General features: G+C 41.3%; 1 protein-coding gene across 3 annotated transcripts in view; it reads left to right on the top strand.

Moving 5' to 3' along the window:
* SHC3 (SHC adaptor protein 3) overlaps nt 1-12330 on the top strand; it is a 76096-nt gene that overhangs the window by 37612 nt on the left and 26154 nt on the right. For all 3 annotated transcript variants that reach the window (XM_030567206.1, XM_030567207.1, XM_030567208.1), the window contains exons 3-5: nt 7346-7409; nt 9512-9631; nt 12187-12240. In XM_030567206.1, coding sequence (XP_030423066.1) covers nt 7346-7409; nt 9512-9631; nt 12187-12240 — 238 coding nt within the window. The remainder of the gene's footprint in view (nt 1-7345; nt 7410-9511; nt 9632-12186; nt 12241-12330) is intronic.

The following is a 12330-nucleotide window of genomic DNA, read 5'->3' as shown; positions in this document are numbered from 1 at the left end:
GAGTATTAACTGTGCCAATGCACTTGAATTACTGTTGTGTAGTTCAACATATATCTAACCATAAGTTATGTTCTGTAGCTAATCATTGCCAAAGATTTCTCTTATTATAGTGGATTACACAGTCCTGATTGTGTATACAGTTTATAAAATGTGTTAAGGATAGAATGGCCAGCTTGTGTTTGTTTCCCCCTTACAGATCTATCACACAGAGAGAGAATCCCACATTGCAAGAAACAAACTGAGAAGCTGAAGGGAAGAAAAAGAGGAATGGCTTTATATCTTGCTGTATAAGTTTATCACAATTTGTTTGCCATGTTCATCACCACCAGCTTATTCTATAAATCCTCCCCTCTGCTCCATGCTTTCTGTGATCTGGAACAAGTAGGCTAGTTCACATTCCTCTTCTGTGAGTTCACATCATTAAACCCTTTCACCCCTTGTACAAGCAGCTCTGCTCCAGGATTACTCATTGCACCGTTATATCATGAGACCTGTCCACCATCCTGTCATCATTCTCTTCCGTACTCTCAGTTCTATGTTCATTAGCTACTTTTTCATCCTCACCTCTATCAGACCCCACCTGTTTGCCCCTCTGCCTTTAAAGCACCACTAACTATAATATGTGAGCACTAGTCTTTAAGGCTTCTTAATCCTCCCTTAACCATTTCAAACACTACAAATTTACTGTGCCTGTTTTGTAAATGAACAAATATTCTGATTATTAAATATATTTCTGAAAGTTTACTTTTGGCTTCTGTGGGATTTATTCAGAATTAACGTGTTAATATTAATTTTAGTATAGGCCATTTTTCTTCTTGGCAGGTGGTAGCTATGTAATTTGTTTATTAAAAGGATTGGCAAAGATAGAGTGTTCAGAAATAAATAGTATCAGAGGGGTAGCTGTGTTAGTCTGGATCTGTAAAAGCAGCAAAGAGTCCTGTGGCACCTTAAAGACTAACAGACGTATTGGAGCATGAGCCACAGGACTCTTTGCTGCTTTTACAGAAATAAATAGTGGCATACTCCTCAATTTGTCCAGAAATGTGCAGTTCTTTTTCTAAGTAAGTTCATTGAATGTTTGCTGCATACAGTAGTTTGTCTCTTTGTTTAGGCTGACAAAGAGAGAGATGGAAGCGTGGAATAACATGGATAGACAAGAGAAAAAACAGCAAGTTTTATGGCCGTGGCATGCAAATCATTTTGTGTGTGCAAATTGGTCAGAGTTTCTAGTCTCAAAATTGACCTACCAGTTTTTTTCTTAAAATTCAATTGAGAAGTCAATGCAACTTTTACATGTCTGTCTTTTCCCACAAAACAATAGCTTCAGTACTCTGTTTTCATAAAAAGTAATCAATTACAGGAGTTAAATAAATTTAAAAAATCCAAAATAAAGCAAGCAGAGGTACATTCATGTGATTGTCAAAACAAAATTTTTAATAAAGAAACAGTTTCCAGCTTCCTTAAAGCTAGAAGTGTGCACAAAGTATGATGGTTGAAGTTATGAAAAACAAACAACAGAACTATGGGCTTTAAATGGAACATGATGCCAATGCTTTTCTTTCTCACAATAATGTCAGATCATCATGGAGCACTGTAGGTAAGACTGGAGAGATTCAGTATTGCATATAGACAACATTTCACGCGATATGCTTGCCATCTGAAATCTATACTGAAATCATAGTGTGTTTTCTGCTGTGAAAATTACTTCAGATATGACCATCTGCAAAGCAGAAAATATTTCGGGCCAGATTTGGAACTCAATATGTGATCCTTACTGCAGTCTGCACAGAAACAAATTTCACAAGCTATCAAGATAGTGCTGCACTATGTGGTACATACCTGAGATCAGTGCTTGGTTACCATAAGGGCATGGGGTGCAGAAAGTTTTAAACAAATTACTGACAACCACTTTTCTACAACAAGCAAGAAATTACATTTGTCCAAATTTTTGAAAGTCCATGCAATTGATTAGTCATGCAAATGTGCCACACACCTCTGTATTTTCCTGTTCAGATACATGTTTGTATGCACAAGTCAGATAAGTGCATGCCCAAACTAGCAGCTGTATGCACAGTTAATCTGGTTTGATGTGTGCCTATACAGGGAATGGTGGGTGCAAAATTGGAGTGGATGATGATTAATATGAGAATCAAAAGGTAGGAAAGAAACTGGTTAAAGGGGACACTACAAATCTACGAGTCATGCTGAAAGGAGCATGTCAGGGTGGAAGGAGGTTATTGGTGGAATTTCTTAGGGTCTGGTTTTGGGATCAGTCTTATTTAATATTTTCATTAATGCCCATGGCACAAAAAGTGGAAGTGTGCTAATACAATTTGTGGATGACACAAAGTTGGGAGGTATTGCCAATACAGAGGAGGACTGGAATATCGTACAGGAATTTTGGCATAATAGAAATGGGATGGAATTTAATAGTGCAAGATCATGAATTTAGAGACTAACAAGAATTTTTGCTGTAAACTAGGGACTTATCAGTTGGAAGTGACAGAAGAGAAGACCTTGGTGTATTGGTCAATCACAGATTGACCATGAGCCCCAAAGATATGTAGCTATGAAAAAAGTCTAATACAATCATGCATCAGGCGAGATGTTTCCAGTAGATAGGAAGTGTTGTTACTGTTGTACAAGGCACCAGTGAGACCTTGTCCAGATGAGGAATACGGTGTACAATTGTGGTCTCCCATGCTTAAGAAAGATGAATTCAAACTGGAACAGATGCAGAGAAGGGCTACTAGGATGATCAGAGGAATGGATAACCTTTCTTATGAGAGGAGACCTAAGGAGTTTGCCTTGTTTAGTGTAACAAAATGAAGGCTATGGGGAGATATAATGGCTCTCTATAAATATATCAGAGGGACAAATACGAGGGAGGGAGAGGAGTTTTTTAAGTTAATGGCCAATACTAGCACAAAAACCAAGAGGCTATAAATTGGACATCAGTGAGTTTAAACTTCAAATTAGATGAAGGTTTCTAACCATCAGAGGAGTGAAATTCTGGAATAGCTTCCCAAGGGGAGTAGTGGGGGCAAAAAACCTAACTTGTTTCGAGACTGAGCTTGATAAGTTTATGGAGTGGATGCTGTAATGAGGTGGCAATGGCATATGGCCCATCTGTGACTGTTGTTAGAAGCTATCTTCAATGGCTGGAAATGAGACACTAGATGAGAAGGGCTCTGAGTTACTACAGAGAATTCTTTCCCAGGTGTCTGGCTGGTGGGTTTCACCCTCACTCAGAGTCTAAGAGTATGTCTACACTAAGAAATTAGGTCAAATTTATAGAAGTCAATTTTTTAGAAATCGATTTTATACAGTCAATTGTGTGTGTCCCCCTCTAAGACCATTAACTTGGTGGAGTGCGTCCACAGTACCGAGGCTAATGTTGACTTCCGGAGCGTTGCACTGTGGGTAGCTATCCCACAGTTCCCGCAGTCTCTGCTGCCCATTGGAATTCTGAGTTGAACTCCCAATGCCTGATGGGTCAAAAAAATTGTCGCTGGTGGTTCTGGGTACATGTCGTCAGCCTCCCCACTCCCACCCCTTGAAAGCAACGGCAGACAATCATTTCAAGCCATATTTGGAGTCAGGAAGGAATTTTTCAGACTGGCAGAGACCTTGGGGCACAGGTGCTTAATTTCTAATCTTCCAGGGGGTGGCCCCTCCCAGCTCTGGTGAGGCCCTGCCCCCACTTCACGCCTTCCTCCAATGCCCCAAACCCTCCCTGCTTCTTTCCACCCCATCTCTTCCCCATGTCCTAGGCCCAAAGTGGGGGTGACCAGCCAGCTGTTTGTTTATCTAATCAGGGATCTATATGAACACCTCAGTACCTGAGCTCCTGCATGCCTTCTAGCCAAGTAAATGCTATACCTTTTTGCAGCAGCTGTAAGGATCGCTGCTGAGCAGCTGACCCCAGACTTCTCTGGGTCATCCTGTCTTGCGCAGGCAAAATGGCTTGGAGAACTTCTTCACCAGCTCCACTATCTTCACCAGCACGCTTCAAAAATAAGCTAGTATTTCATTCAAAGCTCCTAATATCTCTACCAAAACCACTGTTAACTTTAGAGCTGAGGTTGCTCTAGTGTATTTACTGAAAATCGAGGAAGTCACTAGTTAAAGCAATAATACAGTCCAGACTAGTTTCAACATGTCTTATCAGCTCAATATCATAACACCCAAATGCACTCTTGTCCTCCTGAGATCCACAGCACACTCTCTTTCATTTCACACACTCTCACATACAACCTCAACTCCAAGCTCAGCAAGGTTAAGGTGTTTTATGAACAGATGTACCTACAGTTGGAAGTCTGCAGTGTGTTATTACTGCCTAAGCTGATATGCATCCTGGCTCCCCAGCTGTCCTCTATCCCCCTTTCCAGATCCACTTCCCAGCCAAAGGGTGCAGTGCTTCAACTGGCTGGCTGTTCCAACAGGAGACTGATGATACAGCCAGCCAATCCTTCAAGCTAGGTTTCTTCCTCTTATTCCAGTACATTCACTTCCCCAACTTCAGACCTGATAAGGGTAGCCAGCAGGAGTCCCAATCTGATGGATGGACTGAGTTTCCTTAGTGTAGGTCTCCCCTCTTGACATCCAGTAGCTGGCTAGCAGAGAGGCCAGGCAACCGAAGAAGTGCCAACCCCAGCTCAGCATCTGAGATGGAGATGTCTCCAATGCAAAGATGCAAGCTGCGCTTGTCAGGAAAATTTGCCTGCAAACTCTCCCTGCCCCCTCTATGCCTTCTGTCGCTGATAGTAGCTGGGAGATTGTGAGAGCAGTCAGGGAGAGTTGTAGGAAAATGTACCTGATAAGCACAGTTTGTATCTCTGCAGTCAGAGTGGATGAGTAGCTGAAGAACTACCCAGACCAGCTCTGAAGCACCCTGGGAAGGGATGGGGAATAAGTCTGAGGAGCCTGCCATAGGCGAGGGAGAAGGACTCCCAGCTGCTGCCCAGTCTTCCTCATTGTTTTTGCAGGATCCAGGGCTTGCTGGGAGCCTATCTGAGGAGCCAGGGTGCTCATGGCTGGGCAGCAGGGCTAAGGAGGCAGCATTGGATCATAGGTGTATGTGTTGGCTTGTTCTGGGGTTAATGAAAACACATGTTATGAACAAGGGGAATATTTTTTCTGTCTGACATTAAATTTTCAAAAGTAGCCTCTGTTTGAGGTGCAGGGATGATGTCTAGGAGTGGGGTGTTTTGTTGTACTGTGCTTGTGAGTCATGTTAGGTCTCATTTGCCAGCTGGCCTGATTGTTGACTGCTGTATCTGGGAGAGTTAGTAACAATTTTACACAAAACACATTGCAGAAAATTCATCGGGGTTCTGAACTGGGGTAGATTTGGAGACTAAATTCAATCATTGGTCAGTGAAATGGAGGGATTTAGTCTTGCTTTAAGGGCTTGATCCAAAATCTGTTGAAGTTAATGGGAGCCTTTCCACTGACTTCAGGTTCGTTGGTTTGGGCCCTAGGTGAGAAGTGCCACACAATTTTAACCAGGGGCATGCTCAAGGGAGGCAAGCAGGAGCACCACCCCGCAGTCAACAAAACCAGGGTACAGAACTCCTCTGGGGCAGGGAGAGTGAGCTCCTCCTGCCCGGGCCAGGGCAGGAGATCCAACTCCACAGGCTGCAGGGAGAGGGGAGGAGAGCCAGCTCCTCCAGCCCTGGGGCCATGGGGGAGGAGGGGAAGAGCTTGGTCCTCTAGCCACCAATGGAGAGCGAGTGCCACAGGCCCCAGGGCTATGAGGGGTGAAGGGGAGCCAGCGCCTCAGGCCAGGGGAAGCACAGCAAGTGCCCCTCCAAAAGTGGCCAAATTTTTATTTCTGTGCATACCCCAATCTTAACTATGGAGTCACTGCTGATTCCTCCATAATAAATCAATAACTTCATTTGTTAGGCCATTGTCTGTCTGTGCTTGCAAATACATGTGCAGCCCCTCCCATATGCACACTCATCACGTACATTCACATAGACTATGGGTTGAAACAGTAACACAGATATTGTGTCAAGGTAGAATTAAAGAAATATTTCAGTTTTTAATGATCCTTTAGGTTGGCTTTGAGATTTTGGTTATTTCTGGCTCTGTGGGTTTTTGAGTTTGTGGTGGGTTCCCTTCAATTATGTTGTTTTTAAAAATATTTGGTTGTATAAAATAAATGTCATTTGTCCATTTGGAACTATAGACATACTATTCTGTTACTAATTTGAAATCTCCCTCAATACTTAATACTGTTAAAGAATATTTTGCAATTTATCTTTAACAGTCCCAGTGGAGCCATTACAATGTATTGCATCAATCGAGGCTGATCCATTACAGCACTGATATTAACATGACTAAGAAGGACTGTGCATGCACGTTTATGTATTTTCAAGAATTAATAATTTGGTTGTTGCATTTGACCTATTGTTTAAAACCGATAGGGCCTGAAGACATTCATCTGCAGCTGCATGATCAGCAAAATTTCATTTTGAAATACAATCATATTCTTCATTCAAATTCCTCCTGAGCGTATGTTTATTGCCTGTCAGCCTTAATTTACCAATGACATAAGTCTGATTAGAAAAAAACCCATAATGTTTGTGATATAAAGATATTTGTAGTGGTACGGTAATGCCACAAGTTATGTGGGTCATGATGAACAAATATCAGTAAAATCCTTACACCACAACACTCTCATATATTTTCTTTACAACATACGTTTTGTAGCAAAATGACTGCAGAAATATTTTAGCGAGTTTTGATACTATGTGAAACCAGGCTGGCTTGGCTCTGCACAAGCCTCAGAGGGGGAGGAAAATAACTGTCTCTATGTTCTAAACTTAGAAAAAAAACCAAAATAAATTCAAATGTTAAAAATGGTCTCAAACGGTGTTTAATAATTAAGAGTAGCATTGTTTTAAGACCTGATAGCTCACTAGGATAAAAAAATGAGACGTGCAGCATATACCAGCTCTCCAATGGCATAAAGAACCAATTTTTATCCTTGATGGTTCTCCAGTTATTGCACCTTGAACCAAAATTGAGTATTGTACCTCAGAGCAGAGTAGTCCAAATTTGGAGAAAATTCCACATTTGGGCAGGAAGGTAGTAGGGAAATGTTTTTGGCAGGTTGTATTTTTTTAAAAAATTGAGTCTGTTTTAAAGCTGATCAGAGATGATATCTTTATTAGTGAGAAAAGAACTAATTGACTCATTAGTTATCGGATCTTCACTTGTGACTGAATGCCATAAAGAACTAAGTTGTCAAATATTCCCCTTCAGTGCAATTTGAACATATAATGAAGAAACCAGCACATCCATTTGCTATAAAGCTTATTTTCTGTCTCCACAGGGAAGCAATCAGCCGTGTTTGTGAAGCAGTACCTGGAGCCAAAGCAGCCTTCAAAAAAAGAAAGGTATTTTTCTTTCTTTCTTGTCAGTGACCCATATTTCCTTAGTTCAGCATAGCGGAAACCGGACACAGTGGGCAGGTGTGTTTAAGTGAGCCTGAGAACTGCAGGTGCAGAATCTTCCAAAGTCTTGTCTATGTGCAGCCACTGTAGATTGCACCTCCTGCCCTTTGGTCAGCATCGCTCATAGGAGTTCAAAGTAAGGGAATGTAAGGATACTCCTTCTTCCCCTGCCTGGGATATCCATATCATGGCTAGTAGCATAGCTGGGCGGGGAAGTGGCTGGAATCTTGGCTCTGCCCTCACATTATTGGCCACAGCAAAGGGGAAGTACATTGTGCTAGGTATTCGGCTGACACAAACTGGAAAGAATCAGCCAGAGACCATATTGTGACTCTGAGATGGTTCCCGTACGATCCCAGCTCTACCTCTGGAGCAGCACAACTATGAACTGCCCCTAACTCAGGGCTTGCAGAAAAGCCACAGTTTAGCTCTTAGGAAGTCTAGTTTGCAGTGACATGAGCTTGTATCTGAAATGGATAACTGCTGTACTATCAACAGAAATAGAATATATGAGGGAGGGTTCAGAACAAGAACTCACCCATGTCCTGGCTGAATGTAGCCTTTTTCTTGTAGCTGAGACCCATGTAATATATATTTAGCTCATGGTCACAATGGATGTACTGTATTCAACTCCCACTATGTAAACCCTAAAACAACAAATACCACAGTGACAACGGAATCTGCTTCAGAACAGAATTGTTTTTTCAGAGAATATCTTCCATATTCAGCTTTTTTAATGGGGGCTTTTAATTAGAAAGTAAAAGAAAGGCAAATGTCTTTTTTCTTGAAAAACACAATGCTACAAAATAACACTGGGAAAATGGATGAAAGGAAGTTCCTAGAGCCCAATGAGCCATCTTGCTGAATCAGTGTGTCTAAGAGCAGTATCTCTTGTTTAGAGATTAGAATCTGAATACTTGGGTACATCACTCATGAAAAATTGTAGAGACTTGGTTGTGGAAAGCAAAATATATCAATGAATGGAGATTGTCCCACAGTAATTGAGAATTAGGTAGGTTGTACATTTAGAAAATAAAATCCATGAGGAAAGTATTTCAGCTACTTTCCTGACTGTGCTTCTCATTGGCACTCCAGCTCATCTCTCCTGGTATTGCTGTTGTCCGGTGATATGTTCTATGTAGACGTCCCTCGACCACCTGATGGCATCCGACACCATGAGTTGCTGCATTCTCTCAGTACTTGCTCTTCCTGCTTTTAAAACAAACCAACCCTTTGGAAAGGGAAAGGGTGCTGGTAACAGCACTTCAGCTAAATCTTAACAACAGCAACAAAAAACTCATGAACTTTTGCAGGTCCGTGTCCCACTTTGTCTTCACAGTGACTCATATCTTAATTTACATGGCTAGGGCCAATTCTCATCTCTAGTCTGTGATATGGATTTATTACATATTAATAAAAAATTCTCCTATGTGAAGTACACTGGCTTAGTGTATGCAGTTATATCTCCATCTATCGCTAATGAGAATAAGGCTTTGTTACTTACTTATAGCTAACAAAGTTATTCCTTCGTCTCAAGTATTAAGGCTATGTGCTTTTGGTGTTGTAAGTCCAGGGTTTGATCCCCACTGACTATTGCACAGTAATAATGCTTTGCAACCTGGGGTTTGACGCTATATTCCACACTTATGCTTTCACCATTTTGTTAATTGTGTTATGAGGAATGACCTACAGAGAAAAGTAGCTGCCCAAAGGAAGTGATCACTAGTGTAGTGTAAAAGTTATCATTTTCGAAAAGCAGCTCTTAAGGTGTCAGCAGAGCTTGCATGTACACCTTGTATGGGGGAGGTTGGAGGGCTGCTATTAGATACTGGGGACAGACGGGCTACAGAGCTTCCTTCTCAGAGGTACACCAGATATGAGCCTTCTATAGGATCCTTTAATGAACTGCCAGGAATGGCTGAGGTTAGCTTAAATGGGGTTTTTTACAGTGTCCCCACGTGGCTGAACAGTATAATACAGTTTAGCAATCCATTACAGTGAGTTATCATCATGAATCAACGACAATGTATTACTTTACTTCACAGCCACCAAGCAAAGTTCTCTCTAGCGTCTTGGGAAAGAGCAATCTTCAGTTTGCAGGAATGAACATAACTCTGAATATTTCCACCACCAGCCTAAATCTAATGACTCCTGATTCAAAACAGGTTTGTGTATAAAAATCCCTAAGTCCATCAATAAAGAGCATGTCGTGTAATGTTTGCTACTTGATAAAATGCTCCTGTGCTTAAAATGTTATTTCTTTATCAAATAAAAAAAGGAATGCAAATGTAAAGTGCAATAGATTAATTAGTTTGATTACACATTTAACATACATTGGTGACAATCATGTTTTCACAGTAATTCTGTCATTACCTCTCAAAAGGTCCACTTTACAATGTGAAATGGCTTTTTCTGGCAGAAAAAGGTCTGGTTCCAAACTTGGGTTGTGTTTGGGCGGAGGTATTTTGGTTCTGACCAATCTACAGAGATGAATGCCTATCCCCCGTGGTTTCTCTTTTCTTTTTCTATATATTGTTTTAGAAGGCATTCTATTCATAAGGTGATGTTAAAAATCCTGCTTTGGGGGGTTTGCACTTCAGTGAAATGTCTGCCTTTCAGAAGAAGGAAGCCTATGTCAACCAACCCCTTTATTCTTCTCCTTTGTGCTGAAGGTATATACTGACTTTAGGGAATCACTGCAGTGGGTTGTGAATGATGTATGAGATGAGAAAAAATCTTGCTCACTATGTATATAGAGAAAGCTGATAGTGTTGCATAATCACTGCTGTGCTATTTGCTGTGAGCTACATCCCTAGATGTGCCTAGATACAGCAAGAAAAAAAACTTGCTTTGCCACAAGATAAAAAATAAACTAGAAACATACACACACACCTGAAAGGTTTCTTACTTTTTATTTGTCTTTTCCCCACCATCTTATAGATGAGCTGCTGTAGTCCTCTACAGGACTAGCTCAAGCAGTGGAATAGCAGTACTATGGCATGTTGTAGTGTTTTGGACCATTATTAAAGAATTTGATAGTACTTTTTATAAGGGCAGTTGTCTCCAGCTTTCACTACTGGCACAAGGAGCCTTCCCTTAGTATGACCCATCTGCAAAATGTACCAAAAACTGAAGGCATTTTAAATAAAGGGCCAGAGCCTCAGCTCTGTGTAAAGCAGCAGAGATTTGGGGATGTAAATGGAGCTATTTAGGTTGGACATTAGGAAAAAGTTCTTAACTGTCAGGGTAGTTAAACACTGGAATAGATTGCCTAGGGAAGTTGTGGAATCTCCATCTCTGGAGATATTTAAGAGTAGGTTAGATAAATGTCTTTTAGGGATGGTCTAGACAGTATTTGGTCCTGCCATGAGGGCAGGGGACTGGACTCAATGACCTCTCGAGGTCCCTTCCAATCCTAGAGTCTATGAGTCTATGCTGATTCACACCAGCTGAGGGTCAACCCCAAACGTTTTGGCTTCTCTGCACAATATAGTCTCATTTAACTGGAAATAGAAGAGATGACTGATATGTGTATCTATATTCACTACACTTGCTATGATGATGGAGGACTGGGAAATGAAGGGGCCTTTGACAAACCAGCACTCTGGTGGAGGTCTCCTTCTTTTCTGGTTTACACTAGGCGTGTTGGATTACCACAGGGAATATTCCTGGAATGTATAAAAATGTGGTCTGCTTTCTGTGGCATACCTTTCAGAATACTGAAAGCAAGGTTGGCCAAGTGGCTTTGTGATTAGTTCTTTACGGTGCTATCCAAGAAAGACAAGCTTGATTCTTGTTGCTAGTCTCTTATTCATCGATCAGCTTTGGACTGGAGAGAATGGAAAAACAGCATTCTTAGTTTGGAGTAGGGAGATAAGAGACCAGTTGAGTCACTCCATTGAGTTGACCATGTTAGTTAGGAGTGACACTAAGACATGGAGTGAATTGCTGTTCAGTCCTCCTGATACAAAGACCACTGTGATGCAGGTCTTTGAGCAACAGTGGGGAGAGAAACCCTCCCTTGGGGATAGAGGAATACAGTCATCCACTGAGAACAAAAATAATGAAAGATCTATTTAAAGGTTATAGTTGGGTGAGCAGATGGGGCTGGAAGTATTATGAAGGCAGCATGCATTACATGGAGGAAGCACTTCACCTTATTCTCTAATGACCCTTTCTGACTCAGTGAAGGAACTCCAAGAGACAGCCTTTTTCTCAAGAGGGAGGTACTGCTAGGCATGGTCTTTCAGGTGCAGGGAAAAAAGGGGAAAGGAAAATTAGTCAGCTCAGGGAATGACTCTCTCTATGACCCCCACTCCCTTTCCACTGCTCTGACAGTTAACCCCACTGAGCCTGAGCGCCTATCTGGTGTCCACAATGTTCAAATCTGCAGGAGGTTATGGAAGCCCCTAACATTTGCCCTCTGTAGCCATGCAGGATATCGAAGCTCTGTACTTTGGGTGAAATGTACCTTTTTGTTACATTCATCATTACCTGTGACAAAAACTCACTTTAACAGGTTAAAGTTTCTCCAAAATATCTTCAGAAAACTATATTTTCAGAAAGCAATAAAGAGTCCTGTGGCACCTTATAGACTAACAAATGTATTGGAACTTAAGCTTTCATGAGTAAATACCCACTTTGTCAGACGCATGACTACCTCTCTGCAAAAGAGAATCTACTGACTCATACTTTTGTTTTTTTTTTCTGATCCAAACAGATCATAGCAAATCATCATATGCAGTCTATTTCCTTTGCCTCTGGAGGTGATCCGGTAAGCATTTCTTTAGTCATTTTTTTTCCATACGTATTGCTATAGGAGGACGTTATGCCAGGATTTATCTCATGTCTTACTCAAAGAAAA

Source organism: Gopherus evgoodei, chromosome 6, assembly GCF_007399415.2.
Source record: "Gopherus evgoodei ecotype Sinaloan lineage chromosome 6, rGopEvg1_v1.p, whole genome shotgun sequence".
NCBI classification, from domain to species: Eukaryota; Metazoa; Chordata; order Testudines; family Testudinidae; genus Gopherus; species Gopherus evgoodei.
Note: the sequence above shows the minus strand (reverse complement) of the source record. Positions and strands in the feature narration are given on the sequence as shown.